This window comes from Protopterus annectens, chromosome 2.part0 (genome assembly GCF_019279795.1).
Source record: "Protopterus annectens isolate FY-2018-M chromosome 2.part0, PAN1.0, whole genome shotgun sequence".
Classification (NCBI taxonomy): Eukaryota; Metazoa; Chordata; order Ceratodontiformes; family Protopteridae; genus Protopterus; species Protopterus annectens.
In genome coordinates this window covers 43,235,948-43,263,486 of record NC_056728.1, presented here as the reverse complement: position 1 = coordinate 43,263,486, position 27,539 = coordinate 43,235,948, and the positions used below count along the sequence as shown (strand labels likewise).

Below are 27,539 nucleotides of genomic sequence, written 5' to 3'. Positions count from 1 at the left end.
GTAAATATGTCATTTTGTCAGAAAAGGTCCATATAATCAAAGCTGTTGTTTTCAGTAGAAACATACAACTCTGAGAGTTGGCTTATAAGAAAGAGAACTGATATTTTTGAGCTCTGTCATTGGAACAAACGTTTGAGAACTCCAAGATGGTGAAACTAAACTCAAGTACTTTGGCCACTATGGGAAGACAGGAATCACTAGAGAAGACAGTGATGCTGTAAAAGATTGAAGGCAAAAGATGAAGGGGCAAAAGAAGTTAAGGTGGATGGACAGCATTGCTGAGGTAATGAATATTAAAGAACCTAGATAAATAGTTCTTGACAGACATGACTGCCATGATAAAGTCCTTCAGGTCACTAGGAACTGGATTTGACTGAGCAACAACAAAACAAACATACCACAGACACACACACACACACACACACACACACACACACACACACACACACACACACACACACACACACACACACACACACAAAAATTTGACATAGGGATAGAATAAAGTTAACAGATGTGTAGCTTATACTATGATTTCTCAAATTACAGCTAGACAAGGTTAAAACAGATGAAAAGAATCATTTGTAATCTTGTCTGATTGAGAAAGAAAAAAGATAAAGATTTTTTGCAGAGTACCTGTCACACTTCTGCACTAATATATAGCAATTCCACGGGCACAAAAATATGATGAAGGAAGAAATCACCTAAAAGAAGCCAATTACTTATAGTGCACAGTTAGGAAATGCACCAACAGTGATTTCCCATGGAAAATAGCAATTGTTAACTTCCACTTCATTGAGTTAAATTCAACCACGTGTACCTCATCCAGTTAAAGTTTGATGTGCGGTAGTGAATAAGGATGTGCACTGTTTAGATAAGCATATAGTTAATGGGATATTACTACCATGGTCATTATTGTACATTTGTGAAACATGGATTTGCACATTCATTTTTATGCCTTACAAGATGTTTATAAAACAGGGAAATCAAAGTAGCTAGCTAAAGGCTGTAAAGTCCAGGTTAATATCATGACCTTAATGTTCCACTGCAAAGGATGGAGTACTTTCTTAAGTGCTCATGCATTTTTTCAGTGCAATGTTGCTAATTTAGATAAAAAGAACACGGGGATGGAAACAAATTTAAAACCTCTTATACAGGGCACATTTGGCCAAAGCTGCTTGACCAGTCCAGTACAGTAACCAGAGTAAGACAAACAGGGTGGCTGCAGCCAGTGCAAGCTGTTAGGGGTGCAATGAGGTGAAGAGTCGCCACTTGGGCAAAGGTCAGTAGTGGAATTCATTTAAGTAGCCATGGCTGATATTGTAGCAGCTATGTGTTTAATTGTTAGAAATTAGTAACTGTGGCAAGGAGCTTGAATAAGCTCTTTGCTACATCTCATCGGACATTTTATTTTTTGGTCCTCAACCTCTCAACCTTGAGATACCATTTATGGTCTCAACATAAGAGTTTTGTTTTGGTCCTCAACTTTGGATTGGGGGTGCTTGTCTGGGGATCTCTCCAACTGATCTAATTATGGTTCTGGTCCAATAAAACTAGTGACGGCATTAAGCCAAAAATACATTCAGATATTTAAGAAGCATTTTCCACACTGTGAAGCTTGTAGATGTTACATGCAGCTTTAAACATTGTATAAAATTTCTAAATGAGTGCTGTGAGTTACAACAGGATAACAAATGGATACCAGGGGTTCTGTGCCTGAAAGTTGGGGGAGAAACTTTTTAACATTTGAATTCTACACATGTAATAACTAATATTAATCACAAGGATTACCACTGGTGCTATTCACTTTATGAATGGATAATAGTGAAGAGAAACTTTTCAGCAGCTATATATTCCAAGAGTTACATGGTAAAGTCTCATTCCATAGCTGTTAGTAGCTCCACAGTGATAAAACAAAGGACAATGCATACCCTACTCAGTTGCTGCTTGCTGCTTAAAATGAATGGCCACTCTGCTTTATTTCCCTAGTTTGTCAGTCAATTCCTAGACATCTGTGTTGATTAGTACAGGCTTTTTATATAATAGAAATAGTTAATCTAGGTGCATACAAAATTGTCAAAGATGAGTTCTTTAACGATGAATCAGTCAAGACCAGTCTGATAAAAAAAAATAAGTCTAATGTTATGGGCTGTATTTTGTCAGCTGATGTTGCTTTAACCAGGAATTTTGCTCTACTGATTGTTACTCATGTCAACATTTTCAGATCAGGCGTCAGCAAATTAGTTAATAGTAGTCATGAGTCCTTTTAAGCTCTGTGTTTTTTATACTATTTCTAATGATAATCTAAGAAATATACCACCTTACCTGTTGGCTTGTTAAGTGTTCATTTCACATCTATAGAATTACAAAAACTTTGCAGGCAGAAATGGGCATCATGTGAATAGATAAAATAACAGAAATCTGTAGTTAATCCAATGATACTTCATTTAGCAATTTTGAAGAACTTTATTGGAGATGAGAGTAAAAAGATTTATGTAAGGGAAGATATTGATGTCATTTTAAGTGACATCATCTAGTAGTACATTTCCACATCTTTCTGAAATAATTTAAATAGTTGGGGCTAATGGAACATACAGTTTTAAAAATCATCACTGTACTTTCTTGCTTTCATTTAGATGTACAGGATATAATTAGTCTGTCAAAGAAATAATGCAATTCATCTCAAACAGTTGTTAGATTATATATTGACTACAGTGAGAATATACTTATCCCAACTAGGTTTGTATCATTTCAAGAACATGTGCTCATTCAGTATATAGAGCTTTCTATAATCCTTATAAAACAAAATAAAACAAACCTTCAAAACCTAGAACTGAACTTTAGTGACCATTTTAGACGAGTAATTACTCAGCCATGATTAAATGCATTTGTTGTTGAAATGGCAGATTTTAGATGCTGGCCTTTGACATAATTCAGCAGTATTTCTTACAATACAAATGCACACAAATGTATGTATGCCCAGCTTTGATTTCTTGCAATTGAATGATTTATATTTTACTGCAAATGCCTAGAATATGAAAAAAACTCTGAAGTAATACATAAATGAACCATTCCACTGTGTTATTACACACATTCTTCTCACAATGTGTAGTTTTCGCAATGTAGATGAACAGCTAAAATAAAACATCGGTAGATAAAATTTATAAAATATAAATGCATGATTGTAAAGTTCTTCTGTAGCTGCTAATTCAGACTCAGTAAAAATAAAAATATAGCCATTACTTACCTTTTTGGTCCACTCTATTATTTTGTTGTCTGAAAATGTAGCAAACTCCTCTTCAAAGAAAATCTTCAGTTGTTTCTGGATGCATGCAATTGTTATCTGTGAGATTGGTAAGTTGGCAACATTGGCAATGACGTCTGCAACTCTGCCCGAGCCCTGTATTACCACACATGGTGTGCCATTTAACATTGCGTTGAAGATGGTCTGCAATGAAATAAAGAAAACATCCCATGTAGCAGTATATATATTCTGTCTGGCAGTCATGTAGAAGGAGTAGCCAAGGAATGTAGCAGCATAACCTGTTTAAGGTCAGTGGAAAAACTGGTACAGTGAGATGGCATGGCTTTTCCATAGTACTTGTGATGTCCCTCCTCTGGGACAGTAATCAAGGAGCCTCAATCCTCACCACTAACACTGGTGAGGGACATTCACTTGGAACAAAGATAGATACACACAGTATTTCCAGACGCAGCTCTCTTCACCAAGCACAATTTCCCTTAAGAGTAAACAGGGAGCACACTCAGTCCTGGGGCTGGGTTTCCCTCTCTTTCTTTGGCCTCAAACAAGACTCCACACTGACTACAGCAGTAGAGTTGAGTCCTCAGCTGAGTGTTACAAGCCAAGTCCTCCACCACCCTCTCTGTGAAATCAGTGCTGTGTGTCCCTGCTGCACACACACACACCTAGGAAAAGCTGGCACAGATTTACCAGCTATGTCCCCTCTGCCCAGACTATAAGATAGATACTGCCACCAGAACACTCCAAAGCCAGCTGCTCCAAGGCTCTTACCAGGGTATCCAATTATACTTAGTAAAATTAACATTTATACAAATGGTAGTATTTTGACCAAACACAAGGCTTTCAGGAGTGACCACAGTGTCACCAAATAAATATAAGTACTCTCAAAGATTAAGATATGCCCTAAAAAACAGCCACAATAAAAAGTTTAAATATATTTAGTAATAAATAATAAAAGAACATGAAAATACTAAATATCTATTTACAATAAACACCAGAGTTTCAGACACAGAAAATATTAAAAATAACACAAATGGAAAAGTTCACACAAATACAGAAAAACAATACTTAACTAATCTCACTATATTTTCCTGACTGATTAAAGAATTACTGTTCCCTAGTTCACTTAGAGCAAGGAAAGATGAAGTGACTGAGGGGTCATTTTTTGTCAGGTTTCACAAACAGACTGCTCTGAGACTTCTATCTTATCTAGCATTGAAACATCATTTCAGTGCTGGATTACAGAATGACATCACATACATCTGGTCATCTGACTCTGATTCCCACACTACCCCCTTTACTAGAAACTGAACCAGAATCTAGCATGTGTCATAATACACACAGATAGAGCTTTGCTAAGATGTGTCATAGCATCTGGAAGATATAAAACCATTTCAAAAACTTCCACCCTTTCAGGGTAGTAATTAGTTCATCCCTAAGGACAATACAGTAGGATTCCTAGTCCTGGATTTCACAGACATTTTGTCTTCTGGCTGCAATCAGAATTGTAAGATACAATCTTTAAAGACTAAACCAGGTAATTTAATTTCAGACTATTTTTCAAAGTCAGCTGGACTGAGATTAACCTCCTCTTCCAGTACCCTCCATTACAATATATTCATTTCAACAGTTACAATATATTCCGACATATGGGTGCATTTCTTTTCTGTCCAGCAAGATCCACTGTTGGTACATTTTTAGCACAAATGACTTTACAAATACATTTTCAACACAAGCACCTATACAAATCAGTTTGACATACAAATGACATATAATATACTGCTCTACTTCTCCTGGTATACTTGACAATATCTCACATAATCACAGTACTGATATAGGTAGACATTGCAACTTTAATATGCAAGTGTTCTAGTAAATAAATAAAATCTTGAGCCAATGCAAATAAAACCTGAGATAACACTGTTCCTTTGCTTAACTAGCAACTGTAATGATCATGTTTAAACTGTGTTCCAAAGATCTTTGCACTATGGAGTTATTTACCTCTCTAACTGCCCTAGCCCGAAACATGTAGCACCAGTGCTGTCATCAGTGATACCCTGCCTTAACTCCCTACCATCCATATTTGTCTTTTTTTCCTTCCTTCCATATAGCTCATATCATTGTTCTATGAGTCCACTGACCATTTGCTGTGTTTCAGCTCTTCAAAAGATACTGTAGTGACTGTTGTTTTACTGAATAACCTACCTGAAAGAGATAATTCACTAAAAAAATGAAAACTATGCAATTACATTTTTTCTGTAGGGTGTTCTTTTTATACACCACGCAAGCGGTGGGGTGTGCATTTTTAACCTCCTACTTAATGTAATCATTGCCAGAGTCACAGCATCTTGGGGACAGCAGATTAGATTATACACTGTACCCACCCCTCCCTCATGGAGGAAAACTTTGTTTCCAAGAAATTTTAAACGGGGTGCACTCAGTGAAAGCAATGTCCATTCAGCAAGACTGCTTTTGCTATGCTCAATTTGTGGAAGGGAGGATTAGATGGCACCCTTTTTGATGAAATGAATGACTCCTGTATCTCTCAGAACCCCTTCCTGACATCTGCTCCTTCCAGAGCTGCAACAGCTTTATTTACTAAAAACACTTTCCTTTACTTCCTTTTGGACATTCACAAGTCCTTCTCTGGCTTGTCAAACTGCATATCAGATGAAAGACTGTGCTTTATGTACTTGTTCCTTTTACTTCTCTTCTCTATACACCACAAATCTATACAAGAAGAACCCCAGGAAGGAGTAGCCTGTAGTAACTGCTCTCATGTAATCAGAAAACAGTAAGATGAGTTATATGGCTGAAAGAGGGAAAGATACTATAGATGGGGAAAAGATGGCGGTGCAAAAAGGCGGGGAGGGATGCAACACAATCCTTTAGTCTAGTGCCTCTGCCAAATAACATGTGCCCCTCTTCTGCATTAATCATGCATTTCTTTACCTATTTATTTTTGTTTCTTGACTCAGAGTTCCAGATGAAACTACAGTAAGTACTGACATTTCAGAAGGCAAGTTATATTTCAAAAATAAGCATGAGTCAAAGGCAGCTTTCATGCATACAATATTTATAGTGTCAGCTATACTTTGATCTTTGGTATATCATTTATTTGATGTGATCCAAGAAAAAGACAGCACATAGCAATAGTGTAGCCTTCATATTGTTGCACTAATGCAGAAATGAATCTATGAATTGCTATTGTCAGTGAATAACAAATGTATCAGTGATAAATTTATTATAATACTTAGTTAATGCAGGCTGACTGCACATACACAAACCATGCCCAGAGTCAGTAGAAGAATAAAAGATAGCTAAGAATGAAATTGAAGGGGTTTTACTTATTTGTAACCCCTGTTAATATGGATTCTAAAATTCATGAAGCTTATCTAAGAAGCTATGTTCTCCCAGCTTTGTGGCTTTGAGGGCTCTGAATGTATTTATGTTCATGACTTGTAAATTTATATTATTATACAAATGAGTTCAGTGGTGGATTTGGACTAGTTCAGTTTCATGTGTGACCAGAATGCTAAAATTACTGAACCTTTTTTGTACTTTTTGCCCCCATTGTTCATCAATTATGAGACCCCCTCATGTTCAATTGGCCCTTTGTTCCACATGGCAAGGGTTGACTGGGAGGGACCATCATTTAGAAAGCCCATTGGGGCCGCTTGAGATTTTTGCTGTAAAGCAGTACTCCCTGAATGTACCTGGTGAAGTGTCAGGGAGGAAAAGTACAACAGGCTGACAGAAGAGACTGTCCCCTCACTTCTGCCTGGAGTGTTCCCTCCAAGCAGCCCTGACCCTCCACCAAAGCACATAACAGTAGTTTCCCAGTTGCCACCAAGGAAATCACATCACCATGTGCTACACTGAGTGTACACAAATCTCCCTGAGAGAGACAGGTGGATCATGCCCCTACACTCTTCCCCCTCCCAGTGCCACTAATCGAATACCAGTAACCTGGGTCAGTCACTCCTCTGCACCACAAAGCAAAGCTTGAAATGCTTAAATATCAGTGCAAGTTTTCTCATCATTTGTATAAATGTGCTTATCATTCTGCATTTTTCTTAAGATTCTGAATTATAAGAAGCATTATAAACTGGACTGGCTGACCTATTTTTTTTCCAAGACAGAGTCCTGATTATAAATGAAAGTAACTTTCTGTTTTATAAAAGTAAAATACATAAATTAACAAATAAGAAAACAAACACATACCTTAGCTAAGTGGTGTTTTTCTTTTAGAAGTAACTATTGTAAGGTTTGTCATTTGTAAGGTATGTGCTTTTGGAGGCAATATCAAAGGATTAGAAGATTTTAGGGCTTGTCTTTGCCATTCAAAGACATCTGTTAATGGATTCTTAGAATTTCTGCTCCCTTTCAGGTAGACTACTTCAGCCTTCTATGCTTCCCAAATTCTGCCTCCTAGGTACCAAGGGCCTCTCAGAGTGAGACAGAATTTCATATTTTCTGCAAACCTGGAAAGAAGACATTTGAACATATTTACATCTTAAAAGAGATAGCATCATGGAGATGGGTTAAAAAACAGATTTAGTTTTTCTAAAGACTGTGAAACAGCCTGTCCAAAACACATACAGATCCCTTTTACTCCAAAGGAGAACCTCTTTTACAAAAGATGTTGAGAAAGCTTGTGACAGACAGGGAAGTTCTTATAAAGTGGGAAGGTACTGAGAGTATCTCTCATCCCTAAAAGAGAGGTCACTGGGTAAGGCTTTACAACTCAATAGATTCTTCAGTTTCAGAAAGTTCAAAATAGCAAAATGTCAGGACTTCTACTCTTGCTGGTACTGGGTGATTGGATAGTTACTCTGGATTTAAGAGAGGTCGGAATATTCCAACTTTCAAGCCCTATGAGGTATATCTTGAGCTTTGGGTGAAAACGTAACATTTGCAGTTTGCATTACTTTCTGTTAGCCATATAACAGGACCTGGAGTGGACTTAGCAGGGTCTACATTCTGGCAGTTTGGCAGAACATTAAGGCTATAGGCTTGTAATGAACTTCACTGTGAAGTCCATGGTTTGATTCCATTAGTCTCCATTTACCTGCTGTGCTACTCTGAAGAAGACATGTAACCACATAGTGATCTTGTATCATCTCTAAAATGTGGTGTGTACATAAAAGGTTTACCCAGCTAATAAGAAAATGAATAAAATAAAGAAATAAAATAAAGTTATGTATGTCTAAACAACTGCTTTATCCTGGCATATTCCAGCCATCAGTTTTTGAATTATCTGGGAACGGTAATTCCATTTCTAAACTTTTTAGGTGCTTAATTCTGAATAGAATGAAGCTCAGATCTCTCACCCAGAAAACAGAAGCTCTTTTATAGGGACCCTGCTGGATGTAGTGAAGGAGAAAGTCTTTTTTGGCACAAGATAAAATGCAATTTTTTTTGCATCCTGATTTCAGTGTGATAAAATATAGCCCAACATGTCAGCACTGTCTGTCACATCTTGATGGTACAAAGTATTAAATATCACATGAGGAAGATTCAGCATTATGTATGAAGTCTCTAGGACCAATCAATGGACCACTTGGGCCAGGCATCTTTGATGATTTTTCTTGCTTTAGTCAAGGAGCTTAGCTGGTGAATAATGTCTGCCCAGATGACTGCGGGTAGGCCTTTTTCATTTTATGCACCATTTTAAGTATATTCAGTGAAAGCACAGAGGTCAGGCTGAAGAGCAACCTAGAGTCCAGAACAGTTTGGAGAACTTGGACCCATCTCAGACAGAATTGTACATTGATCTGAAGGAGATGTTAGCCATTCCTAACTTTAGCCATCAAAGTTTTCTTAAATTCCCTTTATCTAGGCATTCTTCAAGCAGTGGCCAGCAGCAGCACAGTGATGTGGTAAACAAGGAAACAAGGAACACAAGGCTGTGGGTCTTAACTGTTGGCCACACAGTTGTTGGATATGGTGATGTGCTTCAATATGTAGGTAGTATGTGATTATTTACCAAATGAGAGACAAGTCTTCTAAACAAATTAGTATAATTGGATAATGATTGGCATCTCCATCAGGAGGTTTCTGCCCACTGACATCAGTGTGGTAATGCCAGAGAAGATGTCTGCGTGTCTCACATAAATGCTCAAATTCTTAAGTTTTGAAACAGTCTCCCCAAATGCTTTGTCAATGTGCTAGGAGACAATTCTGTATAATTCATTTCTTTCTCTTTCTCTAGTTCAAAAAGTTTTATTAAAGGTAAGAAGAAAAAAAAAGATTTGCTTGATTCTCACTGACCCTCATTGACCAAAAAAACCCTGATGTTCTTTTCTTTGGTGAGTCTAGAAGGTTTCTACACCCACAACTTTGAGGTGATCTTGTAGTACATGCAAAAAGATGATTCCTACACCTATTTCTGCACTGTCTTCCTCTCATAACTTGCAGGAACAGCCTGACAGAGTATTTTTTTCTCTTGGGTGTTTACATTTCTATAGGTGGCAAAGAAATCTACTAGTAGAGAATTTCTTGTCAAAATGAAATTTCTTGCTATTGGTATAAGACAATGTTTTGCTTCCCCTTAAGGCGCAGCTCTGATTTGCTTATTTTAGGACTGTGTTCTCATGTTATCGAAGTCCATTGTTCCACTTTTTAGCAGTTTCTATTCTGTGTGAGCCTTTCTAATCTTCCTGACCAAACATTAAAATGTTTTTGAAAGTGAAATTGTATCTCAATAATACTTTTGCCCTCCTGAGGCATGAACTTTGCACTGGAAAGGATGTAAAGTCTCCACATGAAATGTATTCTCTGCTTCTTTAAGGTGTCTCTTTTTTTTTTTGTTTTGAAAGGGTGTTTCTCTCTTAGTAGTTACCTCATTTATGGGCTGTGATGTGCTTTGAGCCATACATACATTTACAAAAGGATAAGGTGGATCTCCCACCGGTTCCAAAACATAGAGGAAACATAAAGACAATGGAACAAAGATGTAATGTAATACCTTTTATTGGACCAATAAAGGTTTTGCAATTACATGAGCTTCCAAGCTGGCATGAACCCTTTATCAGGAGTTATAAGTCAGTAGTTATAAAGGACTCATGCCAACTCAAAAGCTTGGAAGGTACAGATGAAGAAATGAGGATAGCAGAGCAGAAGCCCAAATAGCTCCAATTACAGAGAAGGTTAAAGATAAGCAATTATAGAGGTTTCGGGGACATGTGTAGGACAGCAGAAGACAATCTGGTGAAGAAGATGTGTGACAGACAAGAAGAAAGTAAGAAGAAACAAGGGCATCTTGCAAAGTGATGGATGGACTGTGTGAGAGAAGACATACGACAATCAGACATGACTGTCAAAGAAGATATGAAAGTGTCATTGAGTAAAGAGAGATGGCCACAGTTGATGAGACTCCATAACCACATGTAGAAAACAGGAAACATGGGATTGATGGTGATGATGATGATGATGATGATGATGGTGGTGGTGTTAAGATAAGAATGTAAAAATCATCTACCCTATTATTTGTTTATTGTTCATAGGTAGGTACTAGGCTATCGGCCCTAGGGCCTATACAAGCCCAGCCAAAAAGGTACCCTGACTTTTGCCACCCAAGAAAATTATTTTCCTGTGCCCCTGTCCAGCAGAGCCACAGAAGTGATCCCTGGAGTGAATTTCCTATTTTCCATCCAGTCATCAAGATTTTTCTTGAAGAGTGCTAATGAGGTGCTTTGTTTGATATAGATAGGTAGTTTATTCCAGAGTATGGGAAGTCTCTAGGACAAGAATCTATCCCTCTGGCATGTTCTGTTTACTGTGGTGACAAGGTGTAGGTCCCAAGAGCGTGTAGCTTGGAGGGATTGGGATTTCTTTAAGTGGAGCATGTCCAACAGCTCTGGGTTTGATATAGCTTTGTATGTTAGGCAGAGATCACCTCTGCTAGACAGAAAATAGATCTACTCTTAATGTAAGTACCTCGTAGAACTGCAGAGAGTTTTTCAGGCATTTGCTAATGTCATCAAATGCTTCTGTCCTGACATCCACAATACTCACTTTTTTCATCTAGGGCTGCTGGTTAACAGATGGTGTTTGGAGATCATGTGCTACCAAATGGTTATCCATGTCTTTTCATCCCTCTCTGAGAATAGCATGTCCAAGGTTTCTGTTTCCTATCTGCCTGAGGCTGGTTTTGCACAAGACATTAAAATGTTCTTGCTCTTACATAACTGTTAGAGCACTCTTGCTAAAGTCTGTCATATTTAGTTCCCTTCATTTACCCTATGACAGTATTTTTGCTTTTCCTGCTATCCTAAGGCTTCCTTTTGTCATTTTCTTTGTCCAGTATTGAGTGTAACAACACCTTATTAATGATTCATTCAGAATCACTGCCTTCCTCAAATATATACTGAGTAATAGTCTGCACTGCAATTACTTTTAAAATATTTTGACATATTTCTTTTCAAATAGACTATACTAGATATGTAACTTTAAAAAGATAAAAAAGAAAAGCTGCTTTATAGAGATGCCACTTAGTTTGCCAAATATATATATATATATATATATATATATATATATATATATATATATATATATGTATATATGGATCCCTATCAGATGATAGAAACCTCATATGACTGAAACTCATTTGACTGAGACCATAAGACTGAAATTGCAAAATACTGAAAAATCACTTGACTGAAACCCATAATACTGAAATCTTACAATGCTAAATTTCAACATACAGAATTGTAAAGTGGCCAATATATAACCAGGATAGGTGGGCACTATGCCCCCCACACTCCCCAATGTTTTACATCGTCCAAATTTAGCATTGTAAGATTTCAGTATTATGAGTTTCAGTCAAGTGATTTTTCAGTATTTTACAATTTCAGTCTTATGGTCTCAGTCAAATGAGTTTCAGTCATATGAGGTTTCTATCATCTGATAGGGATCCATATATATATATATATATATATATATATATATATATATATATATATACATATACACACACACACACACACACACACACACACACACACACACACACACACACACACAGACACACACACACACACACACACACACACACACACACACACACACACACACACAGACACACACACACACACACACACACACACATACACACACACGTACACATGCACACATGATTATGGTTCATGCGACCTAAAGCACATTTCATCCAAAAAAGAAAAAAAAAAACAGTGGTATATTTTTTCTAAAACACATTACACTGAAACTATAAAACATCAAACAAAATTCATGGAAAATGTCACATACACTAAGCATATATCCAAAAGCTTTTTTTGTAGAGACCAAGCCTCCTGCATTCCCCACACCCCCTAAATGCTAATTCTACAGTTGTGCATCCATGGGGAAAAGATAACATTCCTCCCACACTGTCTCACTGATGGCACACATACGCAAACATCATGGAGGTAAAACATAATAGTGTGCATTAACAAGGAATGAATACTGATTAACACTAATTTGCATTGTTACTCCTATGCTCCAAAACCACACCAACAGACATTTTCGACAGGCTAACATAGTTTCAATCAAATGTGATTCAGTCATTTGTCATTTAGATCAAATGTGTTTTCAATCAAATGTGCCACTTTTTATTATTTTTTAATCAAATGTGCTTTAGATTAAATGAAATGTGACCACACACACACATACACACACACACACACACACACACACACACACACACACACACACACACACACACACACACACACACACACACATACACACACACACACGTACATATACTACATATGCATACACATGTGTATATATATATATATATATATATATATATATATATATATATATATATATATAAAACATGGATTGCTTTCACTTAGAAGCAGTTTATAATTAATAACTACAATTAACTGTTATGCATGCAAGTGACAGATAATTCTGCATAAGGATCCTCAATTTGAAAAAAAAGGAAAAGCAAAGCAAACATTTAAGTACTTTAAAATATATGTACTTACATCTAACGTTCCAGGACCTCCTTCCAGCACAAGGCATACAATGGGAATATTAATGCCAACACCTTTGAAATCAAAGAGGAAAATATATGAGGACACAAGTTTCTTCAGAACTGTAGTTTGTCTTTGCACAAATTGCCTATCAACCTGCCTTGTAAGACTTATATCCATGCACTTTAACTGTTTATACATCTCAGATAAAAATAATAATAAGGAATTACATTACAAGTGATAAGCAGCACAAAAAAGGGAAATGAGAAACTATTATTAACCATAATAAGCACTGATCTTCTGAATTAAAGAATCCACACTTTAATTCCTTTCTCATCTCTGGAGGTTGCATACAGTTTCAGAACTTAGAAGATTTATAAAGATGCTCTCTGTTCATCTAGGAGCATAACAACCAACAAGCCCAATGAATTTGCTACTTTATACATAAACAGAGCATTTAACCCTAAGGACAAAACTCAAGCAGGCAAATGGAAACAGGAGTAGGCAAACCAGCTTGACTAATGGGCCTTGCACTGGTTAGTGCCACTATAAACCCGACTTTCATACTTGTTTAAACAGTACTTAACTCTTTAAATAAGCGCATTGCGTCATAGAGCGTCTTCTTGTAATCAGTATTTTGCTCTGACATTATTCAAAGAGAAGTCGCTGATGCACTGTGTATGCAAGTATTCAGCTACTTGGTGTGCTTCACTGAAGTCAAATTTCAGTGAAAGGGAATACATGGACTACACTGACGTGACTTTGTTTGTAAAGGATTCAGAGAGCATTTTTAAACAAAATCACATTTACTCACATACTGTGTTTTCTCTTTGTTGAAACTATAGAGCCTTGGGGGTAAGGAGGTTTTCTGCACCCATCATAGAGTCAAGCAATCTTGAAGTTAATACATTTACAGCGGTTACAGATTAGTGTGCAGCCTTCTGCATGGGGGTGGGGTGTTACCAGGGAGTTATTCCCCTGGAAAAATATTTTTAACACTATTAATTGTAGATGTCAACACACCACTCAACTGTCCAAATTTTTACAGTGTCCAGATTTTTGGCTCGTATTTTTGGTCTGTTCCTCATAAAATTTGTGGATTTCTGGCAAATCACTGGGATGATCTGAGGCTTGAAGTCACTAAATAATGACATACATTTGTGTTTCAGACTTCAAATCCTTCAGAAAATGTATGTTAAAACAAACCCTGTTAGTCTAGTAACGTTCTAAGTTTCTAAGAGTAATACTTAAAATGTTTCCCTATTTTTGGGCCTTTGTCCCCCCATTTTGGAGCTTTTTCCCCTGGACCTCCGCTGAAAATGGAAATACATCCAGTTGGACTATCCCGGTCAACAAATGTAAAATAAAATAAATAAATAAATTTTGTCAGGCTTTGTCCAGATTTCTTGAACTAAGAGGCTGAGCTGTATGAATATCAACATTTCAGGATTGAATTAGTTCTGCAATGCTTGTTTAGATTATAGTCTGTTCAGTTGATTACTATGAATCCCAGAGAAAGTACAGATTAAAAAAATACCTGCAACAAAAGCTCTGTTGGATCAAGACAATGAACTCCTCACTGACAAAAAGCCTCTTCTACCCACTTACTCTGAGGTCATAAAAAATTAAAGTTGTGTATTAACGTTCTATGACATGGGATCTCACTAAAGCAGATGTCAAGAAGTCAACTAAATATGATATAGTATTTCTGTGGAGTTTGTTTTATGCCACTGATGGTATTGCAGGAAAAGAATCCGCATATTTCTTCTTCTTCTGCTTTACAAAATAAAATGAAGACTACAAGAATGTCAAAGTAAGTGTAATTGTAGAGATGGTTCTATGCGTTTTGCTGGGCTTTTTCCCGTTTTAGATTTGTGTGTCTGGTGTGTCTGTGTAGAGTAGATTATTTCTGTTTTCATGGCTGAGTTTTGATTGCTGTGTGAGTTAATTAGTTTGAGCATGCAGATCTGCATTTGTGACTATGCTTGCAGTTGTAATGAGATATAATCTCAGTTACTACACTAGTCAAGGTCTTTGCTATGTCTATGTATTTTTTAACAAGTCAGTCATCAGAAGGTCTACAGTTGAGATTTATGGAACATACACCCTAATCACAATAATCATTTGGGGATTCTGAATAATATTACTTGCTGCTAATTACCTCATAATTTGTAGAAATACTGTGGCAGAGTACATAAAACAAATAGTTTGTTAAGTGTGAAGCATATTATATTTACTGTAGTTGCTCTTCTGCTTATGCATCATGCATTTATAAGCTGCTTACATTTGTTGGATTTTACTGCTTAATGTCTGACTTATAGAGCTAAATCTTACAATGGATGAGCTTAATAAGTAACAATAAATTATTTAATACAAGACTGAGTACTACTTAGTGCTGTGGCCTTCCAACCAACAAGCCACCTATCAGCCACGCCTATTTTTGTCTACCAACATGTGCATTTTGCAGTGAGGGTGAGATATGGCTGAGGAGATCTCATGGCAAGGAGGATGCATTTTTTTTGGCATGGATGTAAGAGGGGCAGATAACCTGCATTACTGCTGGGGCCATAGTGCCCTCCCAGTTTGAGTACACACTGTCATGTACTCTCAATAAAAGCCACTGCTGAAATGGCTTGTTAGCTACTGGGACTTATCATTCAGTGTAGCATTCAGAATGCAAGTGTATTAAAACTAAAACACACACAGATACACGTATAAAACACTTTAAAATGACAAGCAAGCACTTTTGTCCATTAATAATATAGACTTCCATCAGACAACATTAAACTATATATATATATATATATATATATATATATATATATATATATATGTGTGTGTGTGTGTGTGTATGTGTGTGTTCTAAATCACGTGATAGTACCAGTCCTTCTTGGTACAATGTTATCATTTAACGTGCCAAGGAACAATGTAACAGACTTTCTCTGAAATAATTAAACATATCGGTGAATAAAATACTACATATTTAAAATCCACAATAATGCCTAAATAAATTTAAGACTGACATATAACTCAATCTATACTATTATACAGCTGGAAGTTCATACGCTAACTTAAGTTGATGAGTGAATTTGAAGTATGTTTCATATGCCTTAAATTTCAACAAACTTTGTATTGAGATAATTTCATTTAATCCCAGGGGGACTGTGGCATTCAAGTATATTTGCCACTATAATTCCCGCTTTTCCAATATAATATGCTATGGGAAAAATATGCACGACTCAGGGAAGTCAGTTTTGGTAAGATGACAGCGCCATACAGAAGTAAGAGAGGTAAGATGGGGTGCAGGCAGGATATGAAGGAAGAAAGTCCATTACAAGAATTCAGTCATTAGGCCAACTGTTGTCTGTCTGCTGGCCTACTTATCTAGTCAAACAATGATTGAGAGTTGGTGTAATGGTTAAGATATTTACCTCACAGGCACAAGGTACAGAGTTTGATTATCACTTTTGAAAGGGAAATTGCCTTGGCTTAAAATGGCTTACAAGGGCAGTTAGCCTAGTACATTACCTATAATGCTATAAACCTATGACCAAAATATCCAAGACTTTCCTAGATTGCTTACCTCCATCCTCCATGACCTGGTGTGAGATGAGCTTTTCCAGCCTTGTGCGAAGTGGGATCTCTACACCATATCTTCCATGCGTTCCGTCATCCACCAGGATAAAATGTGAATGGTTATTATTGAGACATGACAGTCGACCTTGATTTTCTTCATCTAACTTGTATTCAGCTGGGAACATTCCCTAAGAAAAAGAGATCAATAGTACAGACATCAGAATTAAGGATTTACGTAATTCTAGATTTTGCTCACGGCAAATAAAGTAGTCATTTGGAAATTACATATCCTTTGCATAATGGACTTTGTGATGGTTTTCTGCAAAACATGTTTCTAAATAAACAGATTATTAAACAGTTTATTATCAAGTCTTATGGTATGACCAGAGATTATAATAATAATCTAACTAAAACTCCTATTCAGAGATGTAGCTTGCAAGTTTTTCTGATCAGCTGGCATAAGTCGATTTAACACTGTAATACAATAACCATGTCCTGCCACTTACCCTCACTTGTTTTGATTTGGGAGAATCTCTAAAATTCTGACAAAGTGGTTACCTATTAAAAAATCTGAATTACAAAGGATAAAACTCTACACCTCTAAATTATATATATTTAGTTTGTTTTTTTATCAAATTTCTTTGCTTCCCTTCCTTCTTTGTCACTTGTCTTTCTGCTCTGTTCTTTTTTTCTCTTTTCTTCTTCTTAGATATAATAAACAACTGCAAGTATTGCAAATAATTTTGACCAGCTTTCAGTTGTAATCCTTTACAAATAAGTTACCCCTAGGGTTGCTACCTGTCCCTCTTTGGGTGGTTGTGTCCTGTGAAAATATCTAAAAAATTAAAAATGTCTTGGGATTTAAAGACAAAAAATATTTCATAAGATTTCTTTAATAGTTGCATAAAACAGTTATTTTGCACCTGAAACACCTAAATGTTATATGAAACAGCATAAGCAACTCAAACGTTACAAGATTAAGCATTTATTTTGGCAAAGAAATTGAAAGTCTTGTCCTTTGCACTGGTCATGGGTATGTTATGTCCTGCAAAATCTCATATTTTTACAAAAATGTCCCACAGTGGTTACCTATTAAAAAATCTGAAGTACAAAGGATAAAACTCTACACCTTTAAATTATATATATTTAGTTTGTTTTTTTATCAAATTTGTTTGCTTCCCTTCCTTCTTTGTCACTTGTCTTTCTGCTCTGTTCTTTTTTTCTCTTTTCTTCTTCTTAGATACATATAAACAACTGCAAATAATTTTGACCAGCTTTCAGTTGTAATCCTTTACAAATAAGTTACCCCTAGGGTTGCTACCTGTCCCTCTTTGGGTGGTTGTGTCCTGTGAAAATATCTAAAAAATTAAAAATGTCCTGGGATTTAAAGACAAAAAATATTTCATAAGATTTCTTTAATAGTTGCATAAAACAGTTATTTTGCACCTGAAAAACCTAAATGTTATATGAAACAGCATAAGCAACTCAAACGTTACAAGAATAAGCTTTTATTTTGGCAAAGAAATTGAAAGTCTTGTCCTTTGCACTGGTCATGGGTATGTTATGTCCTGCAAAATCTCATATTTTTACAAAAATGTCCCACTTTGGGCATTTGAAAAGGTGGCAACCCTAGTTACCCCGCCTACCCTGCTTAATGATCTGAATAGTAAGTCGTTTGTATACAGCCTTACTAAAGAATGAGTGATCCATAGATTGCACCCTGACTGGAGGAACGAACGTTCTCCACCAGGATTGTAACATACAAGTAATGTACACTAAAAATGAGTGGGATGATTCACAGCAGCATATCAAGCTCAGCCTGAAAAAAACTAACAGATGGTGTTATTTTACTTTTGCTAAGCAGCACTTATGCTGTTTAGCAAGTGTAAAATATATTTTAAAAAGAAAAAGAGAAAAAGAAAACACAAACGTGTGTGTGTTTGTCTCTGTGTATGTGTGTATGCGTGCATGTGAGTGAAAGCAAGATTGATTGAGCCTTTATTTTACACTTGCTAAGCAACGCTTTTGCTGTTTAGCGAGTGTAAAAACTAAATATAACAGAAAAAAGGGGATGTTTGTATGTGTATGTTTCTGTATCTATATGTATGTTTATGTTTCTGTATGTGTGTGTCCATGTGTGCATGAAAGCAAGGTGTGAGTGAGTGAGTGAGTGAGTGAGTGAGTGAGTGAGTGAGTGAGTGAGTGAGTGAGTGAGTGTAATCAAGCACTGGCAGCAGCAGCACTGAGGAGATTTACATACTTCTCGCCTCTTAGATCAAGCCATCTGGCTAAAGCCTAAAATAAAGGGGAACAAAGTCTCAAAACAGGAACATATTCCTGTTAAAAAAAAAAAATCACAAAGGCAAGTGTGTGTGTGTGTGTGTGTGTGTGTGTGTGTGTGTGTGTGTGTGTGTGTGTGTGTGTGTGTGTGTGTGTGTGTAAGAGAGAGAGGGAGAGACAGTAGGACTTATGGACCAGTCGCAGCAGCAGATAAGAGTTTTGTGTACCTCTCACTCTTTTAAATCAAGAAAGCTGGATAAATCCTGAAATAAATGGGGAAAAAGGTTTAAAAATAGGAACAGCTTTTAAATGTTGTACTTATAAAAATCACATATTAAGTTAAATAGCACGATTTGCATTAACATGAATTTTCTGAAGGAAATGTAAAGCAAATATCTAGACATTTTTTAAAAATTATGTATTTTGGATGTAAAATGCTTCCTCCAGCACTATTTACATATACTTCAGCAACTTTGAAACATTAGGTGGAGGAACTATTTTACATCAATAATATGTAAAAAAAATACTATAGTAATAAAATATATATATAAATAAGTTAAGTAAAACACAACAATTTTACAGGCAGCCCTCCAGGGTGTGTGTGTTATTGTGTAAATAACTCCCTTCCAGCTGCGGCATCAGGAGTCAGAACACAATAACACACTCCCTGCTGAGCATTATTACTTGCTTAATGTTTATATTTATTTTGGTAGAGATATTAATGTATAAAGCACTATCTTTTTGGACTGCAGCCCAGGCAGAACTTGAAAATGCTCCACAGGGATCAGTGCTCTAATTAAGAAATTAAAATAAAATTTAACAAAATAAAATAAATATAATGCAGCATGAAAGCCAGTCAAGTGTCAGTTTCTCCTTACGGTTTGCTTAAATTGAGTTTTTTTCAAAAGCTTTATTAACACAACAGTAAATCATAATACAGGTAATTCAATAACAACATAAACCAACACAAAATAAGCATCTAGTGAGCACTGCACTAAAACTCTTACCTCACCATTTCCCCTTTAAATAATACACTCGGCCAGAGTTTCTAGCATTATTCAGCTTTATGCAGGGACTTCCCATTATAACCAGAGATTCCATTTTTCCAAAAATGCTAACATCTGTTTAAAATTTAGTCTATCTCTTTCTCCTTTGACTAACTCCCTAATAATGTCTGTCACTAACTGCATGTTGAGTATTGAAGTTAACTTCCATTTTTTTTTTGTTATTGCTTTCTTAGGTACTGCCATGATCATAAATACTAATTCTGTCTACTTTGGACTGCAATTGATCTCATCACCAACCCCCAACAATAAATATTTATCCAACAGTATTATTTCTCTCCTGGAAACTGAGCTTATCTGCTCCTGTGCTAGAAAACATATGAACTTGGCAGACTCAAAAAATATCTGTTCCTAAGTGCCTCATTCAGCTCCCTCATGCCCCCAAATATTCATACGCATCAGGAGAAACATATGTTTAATCTTACCACTATGTGTAAAAATGCTTATGGAGGCATCTACAAGTGAAAATTCTAAATCCTGCTCGTATTTGTACATCTTACTAGGTGGCAAACCTACCACCACTGGGGGTCAGATATTGTAAGAGACTACCTCAGCAGCCCAGACCATTTCTAGTTAAGGCTCTTCATCATATCATTTTGTCCAAGGGCTTTATGTATGTAACTTATCAGTCCCTTTATTTCTATCTTGTGAGAATAACTGTTAGTGAGTATTATACCTAACAGTGGCATATCTTTCTATGGTTTGGGGCATATTAACACTCTTTTGGCAGCCCCCAGCATTCCTTTAAACTCTAGTCTTTCTCTTAATGCTTGTGTCTTTCGGCTTTTCCCAGTTAGGGGTCGCCACAGTGGAACTCCAGTCCGCTAATGATTGGCAGTAGAGTTTTACGTGCTGGCTTGCCGGGCCTAACGCACAACCTTCAATGAAGGAACGCCCGTTCACGCATGTTGCCACACAGAAGTCGCTCTAACTGAGAATCGAACGGGCAATGTCTAACTGTGAGGCGACAACGCTACCGCAGCACCAATCTCAGGTGAAATTTATGATTTATCACCCTAACCTATACAGGATTGCTGTGATTTCACTTGTTCCCAATACCTTGTTTGGTGGATGCCTTCCTCTTCCAGTTCCTGAAGGCATCCTCATGTGGAGTATCTAACCTAGAGTACCCTGCTGGGGTCAAAACGTGGGTGCAGAGTTTTGTCTGTTCTTTACTTACACAACTGGTCATCATAAGAAAATAGTTGTTCTTCTCATTCTACCCCTCTTCTCCTTGCCAGCACCTTCTCCCACATCTTCTTGGGGGCCCTCTCACCTTGAACCCCCAGGCCTCCTTTATACACACACACACACACACACACATATGTATATATATATATATATATATATATATATATATATATATATATAATTTCAGGTTTATAATCCCATATTTCATTAAATTTAAAAGCCAAAATAGCAGTGACTATGGTACCTATACCAAGTATCTAGCTTTTAAAATTTGAACATTGGCAAAAAACTGCTGATTTGGCAAAGTGATATGTTGCTCTGACTGTAGTGCATAGGGTCCTGGGTTCAAGACTTGGCAATAAAATGCATGGTGGTAACACAGCATTTTATAATTGGATGGGAAATAGGAAATTCACCCTGGGGATCACTTCTGTGGCTCTGCTAGACAGGGGTGCAGGAAAATAACTTTCTTGGGTGGTGAAAGACAGGGAACTTTTTTTGGATAGGCTTATATAGGCCCCAGGGCTGATAGCCTAGTACCTACCTAAAAAAACCCTGTTTATTTCAATCTGCCAATAAACTGTGACACTAAAAAGAATTTGTTTCATTTTTTAATTGAATATTTTTATGCTGGTATGGATTCCTCACATGGACATCACAAAGAATGCATACTCACTGACTATCAAAACTGTGATGTTATTTTGTTTGCTGATAACTATAGTTTTTTTCCTAAACTGTTTTTGCTAACCTATTTGTTTCTGTGACAAATGAGGTAGGTGCAGTATCCATAACTCTTTTCATTAATACTTTCTGAATTGATGTCCCCAGAGGAAGAAAACATTCAAAGACAAGTTCTCTGTCCTGGTGATTAATCCTCCAGTGGTCAGGCAAACTGCATGGATTTACCTTATAAGTGTGAAAGTTCAGAGGAATGATTTTCCTTTGTCAGTAAAGAAATATTTGGGCATCTAGGGCATCTGGCAAAAAAATAATTTTATCAAAGTAGTCAACAAATGAGTCAGATCTCCATTTGGTATTGTTTTAAAAGATATTCCCCTAGTTTCACTATGCTCTGCATGGTGTGCAGGATCAGTGCAGGAGCTCTAACAGGCAATATGTCTGCTGTGTGATCCAGGAACAGCCAGCAGGGGTGTGCATGAGAGCTCCTGCACTAATCCTGCATGGACAAAGCCCCTTTATGAAAATCACCCCATGTGCAGGAGAAATTCATGCAAATGAAGTGATTTTGTGATCCAGGAAGCTTGCGACCCTCCGTGCAGGACTAATGCAATCAGCAGAAATGTACTCGGTTAGTAACCGAGTACATTTCTGCAAAATCCAAAATGGAGCTGTGACAGTTCCAAATAAAGGTTGAATATCATTGAGGAAGCATGCCAATGGCCAAGTATAAGTCCATTGGCATTGCAAACAAATAAAAAAAAAAAACTTTTTTTTTTATTGCCGATCTCGGCTGTTTAAGCGTAGGGCAGTGGTACGCAAAGGGGTTCGGGGGGAAATAATAAAATAAAACTAAAATAAGCATTCTAACTAAAATTGGTATTCTGCCATGCAAGTCAATGGCAGGCAGAAGACAAACTGGCCAGTGAGTAGTGATTGCTAAGGGGGGAGGCTCAGTGTGAGACATGTAACTATGAATTAGCAGGCAATCCTATGCAAATGAGGGGAAGGATAGGGAATCCCAGTTTTCCCCAGCATGTGAGTCAGGTTCCAACAGTGTAAGAGTAGGAATAGCCTGGTGCAAGCCTAGGAGTTAGGTGACATCATGGGGGACACTGTAAGTGGATTGGAGCCCTGTGGCTTGGGTTCGCTCCTAGTTTAGCAGAGCTTAGCTAGGAGGTGTGTCTAAACCCGCAATGGCACTCTTTACAAAGCCTAAGCAGGTGTGCGCACCACGCACCAGGATTTACAGGAAAAAAAAAGAGGTGAAATGTGGAAATAGCAGCAGTGTGCACATTTGAGCACTCTGCGCGGCACGCATATGGGCATAAACAGGAAGGCAATGGGAAGGGAAAACAGCAGTAGGAAGGTAATCAAGGAGAACTATCTTAGCTGTCAGGTGAAATGTATCAGAATCAGCCAATTACACAAGCAGCAGACCATCCCAGCCCAGAACTCTACTATAAACTAAGCAAACACCTTCCCCTGTGGGCTTCCCACACTCTACACCACTGGTGTACACAAGCGGGGAACTTTTAACACTCACAACAGCAAAATGATAGGGGCTGTAATAGTTATCATACAACTTGTGGAAGAGGCTGATGGTGGTGAGGATGTGAATGCTGCTGACCAACCCACAGTGAGGAGACGGTGAAGAGTGTACAGACCCAGGGTAACCTACCAGGGACTACATGAGCTGGAGATACTGGAGTGCTATAGGCTGGACATGGACGTCCTACAGCAAATTGTTGAGCTGTGCCAGCCACACCTGACACACAGAACTAACAGAGGGGAACCCATCCCAGTGGATACCAAGGTATGTGTAGGCCTAAGAATACTAGCTACAGGTACCTTCCAAAGGCTAACTGGAGATATGATGGGGATTTCACAGGCATCAGCATCCAGGGTACTCCCCCAGTTCCTGGATGCCAGGTCAGCACATGTCGGTGAGCACGTATATTTCCCCAACACCCGTAAGGCATTGGCCAGCAATATGTGTCTCTTCCACCAAATAGCAGAATACCCTCAGGTAGTGGGTGCAATAGACTGCATGCACATATGCATCAAAGCACCACCAGGTGGGGTAGGTTCTACATCAACCGCAAGAGCTTCCCCTCCATCAACTGCCAGGTTGTGTGCGATGCCCAGGGCATAATGATGAATGTGTGTGCTGGCTACCCTGTTAACTATTACAATTCCCACATCTGGCATCTGATGCAGCTGTACCAGAGATTTGCCAGTGGGGACATCCCAACCTTGTGGGGGATGCTGGATACACACTGGCGCCATGGCTGATGACACCCATCAGAAATGTACATACACCTGAACAAGAACTCCATAATGAGGCACATGCACAAACAAGAATCATAACAGAACATGTGTTTGGGATGTTCAAGTCACAGTTCCAGTGCCTGGACACATCCGGTGGAGCTTTGCAGTACTCACTAGCTACATGTACCCAGATTGTCCTTGTATGTGCCATGCTACACAATATGATCCTGCAAAAACAGCTGCAGCAGGAACAACACGGGGCATGGCCACACAGCCTCCCCAACATTACCAAGGCCTGCACAGGCACAGAGTGACTCGAAGAATACTAGCTACAGGTACCTTCCAAAGGCTAACTGGAGATATGATGGGGATTTCACAGGCATCAGCATCCAGGGTACTCCACCAGTTCCTGGATGCCATGTCAGCACATTTCGGTGAGCACTTATATTTCCCCAACACCCGTGAGGCGTTGGCCAGCAATATGTGTCTCTTCCACCAAATAGCAGAATACCCTCAGGTAGTGGGTGCAATAGACTGCATGCACATATGCATCAAAGCACCACCAGGTGGGGTAGGTTCTACATCAACCGCAAGAGCTTCCCCTCTATCAACTGTCAGGTTGTGTGCGATGCCCAGGGCATAATAATGAATGTGTGTGCTGGCTGCCCTGGAAACTATCACAATTCCCACATCTGGCATCTGATGCAGCTGTACCAGAGATTTGCCAGTGGGGACATCCCAACCTTGTGGGGGATGCTGGATACACACTGGTGCCATGGCTGATGACACCCATCAGAAATGTACATACATCTGAACAAGAACTCCATAATGAGGCACATGCACAAACAAGAATCATAACAGAGCATGTGTTTGGGATGTTCAAGTCACAGTTCCAGTGCCTGGACACATCCGGTGGAGCCTTGCAGTACTCACCAGCTACATGTACCCAGATTGTCCTTGTATGTGCCATGCTACACAATATGATCCTGCAAAAACAGCTGCAGCAGGAACAACACGGGGCATGGCCACACAGCCCCCCAACATTACCAAGGCCTGCACAGGCACAGAGTGACTCGGAGGAGGAACAACCTGAGCCTGCCCCAGTAGGCAGAAGGAGGCATGCCCAGTATGTCCTGGCCTTGGCAAAGAGGCAATGTGTAGCACATACACTGACACGGGAGGGACCCAGGGAATAAAAGCTCCCTCCAACTCTCTCATACAGTAAAAGGGATGCCAAACATTACACTACCTGAGCCTAACCATGTGTAGGGAGTGTACTATGTGCATCTGACATAGGCAGCCCTGCAGCACCACCCTCAGTACTGGGACACCCACAGGGTAAGTGACTCACACATGCCAATCATGGGGGGGTCACATACCCAACAACAGTCACAGCCAGCAGGACAGGTGTAGACAAACACAAACAAAGGCTGTGCTATGGCCTCTGAATGAGGCCTATGGGTAACCTCCCCCCCAACATACACAGAGATACTACAGCAGGTCAGGCAGTGGGATCTCAGTTCTGAAGGGTAGGAAGTCAGTAACTAATATGTAGGTAATTAAAAGCTAAGATCTGTAGTACACTGGTATGCCTCTAGAGAGCATGAGTGGTAAGACTACAGACTGAAATGGAGTACCCGACATACCAGTACAGTCCTAACAAATCTGTACAAGTGTCAGGTGTGCCCCCCATCCTACGTAGAAATATAGTAACAGTCAGGTGTGCCCCCCCAATTCTGTGTAGAAATGTAGAAATAGTCATGTGTGCCCCCCCATCCTACGTAGAAATATAGTAACAGTCAGGTGTGTCCCCCCAATCCTGTGTAGAAATGTAGAAATAGTCAGATGTGCTCCCCCCCATCCTACGTAGAAATATAGTAACAGTCAGGTGTGCCCCCCAATCCTGTGTAAAAACGTAGAAATAGTTAGGTGTGCCCCCCTATCCTATGCAGAAATGTAGTAACAGTCCATGTCAAATGATCAACAGAGACCCTGCAGAGACAGCATGCTACCTGTAGGTGTACAACACAAAGGTCATCAATACAGTACAAACTACCTGGACCTGATCCACACATGCAATACAGATGGCCAAACTGGGCATGCCCACACACGGAGTAATGAAGGCAATGTTAGTCAACAGCATACTGAAAGGTCATACTGGGCATGCTCACACACTTAAACACATGAAGGCCATGTCTGCAAACACCAGTATACCAGACATATCTGACAGCTGCAGATGTTAGCGCAGACATTCCTCAGTATGCACCACCCATGCTTTTCACACACAGCGGATAGGAATACAGGCATATATGTAAGGACAACACACTACAATAAGCCAAAGGTAGACATACATAGATGTGTGGAAGAGAGTGACTGTGACAAGGAGCCATCCATGGCTCTCCCACCCAGCACACAGCCAAAGGGCCACAACCACAAGAGTGTCTGATGTCACACACTGCAGATACTAGCCACCGGTATCTGTCAGCATTACAGAGTATGTGGTGCATATGCCAGCTGTGCAACATGACTGTTCAAGGAAGTAGTCATCTAGCAGCTGTATACATGGACCTGTGGAATATGACCCAGGTTTTGCCCACATGTGGCATGTCAACCCAGAGATAAATGGGTTATGGCCCATGCACACACACTGCCCTCCCCATAGTCCCACTATGACAAGTGTGCTGAGGTCATCTACTGTGAAATACACCTTAGGTGAGTCTTATCCCAGTAATCTCTGTGGTATGTCCCATAACTGTGCACTGCTGTAGTGTGATAAACAAGTTAAGTAGGGGTTCTAATGCCAGCCTTGGCAACTGTGTGTGTATCTGTCTGAGTAGAGAGCAATGCTTTTAGGATGGTCACACTCCCTACAATTGCAATGCTCTACTTTGCTAAGGCTGCTGATGTCATCCACCTAGAAATACATCCTTGGAAAGGTTGTTTCCTAGTAATCTCTGTGGTGCGTCCCATAACTGCGTACTGCTGTAGTGTAATAAAGTAGTTAGGTAAGAGTTCAATTCCCAGACATCGCAACTGTGTATGTGTCTGTCTGTGTAGAGAGCAATGCCTTTTAGGGTAGTCACACCCCCTACAATTTAAATGCACTACATTGGCAAAGCTGCTGATATCATCCACCAAGAAATACACCTCTGGGAAAAATGTAGCCCATTAATCTCCGTAACTGTGCACTGCTGTAGTGTAATAAATTAGGTAGATAGCTGTTCTACTCCT

The 27,539-nt window shown here is 38.7% G+C and overlaps 1 protein-coding gene across 1 annotated transcript in view; it reads right to left on the bottom strand.

The window, feature by feature from the left end:
* LOC122792941 (transient receptor potential cation channel subfamily M member 2-like) overlaps positions 1–27,539 on the bottom strand; it is a 1,068,883-nt gene that overhangs the window by 885,465 nt on the left and 155,879 nt on the right. The window contains exons 6-8 of the mRNA XM_044060527.1: positions 16,832–17,012; positions 13,261–13,322; positions 3,248–3,448 (exon numbers count right to left, since the gene is read on the bottom strand). Coding sequence (XP_043916462.1) covers positions 3,248–3,448; positions 13,261–13,322; positions 16,832–17,012 — 444 coding nt within the window. The remainder of the gene's footprint in view (positions 1–3,247; positions 3,449–13,260; positions 13,323–16,831; positions 17,013–27,539) is intronic.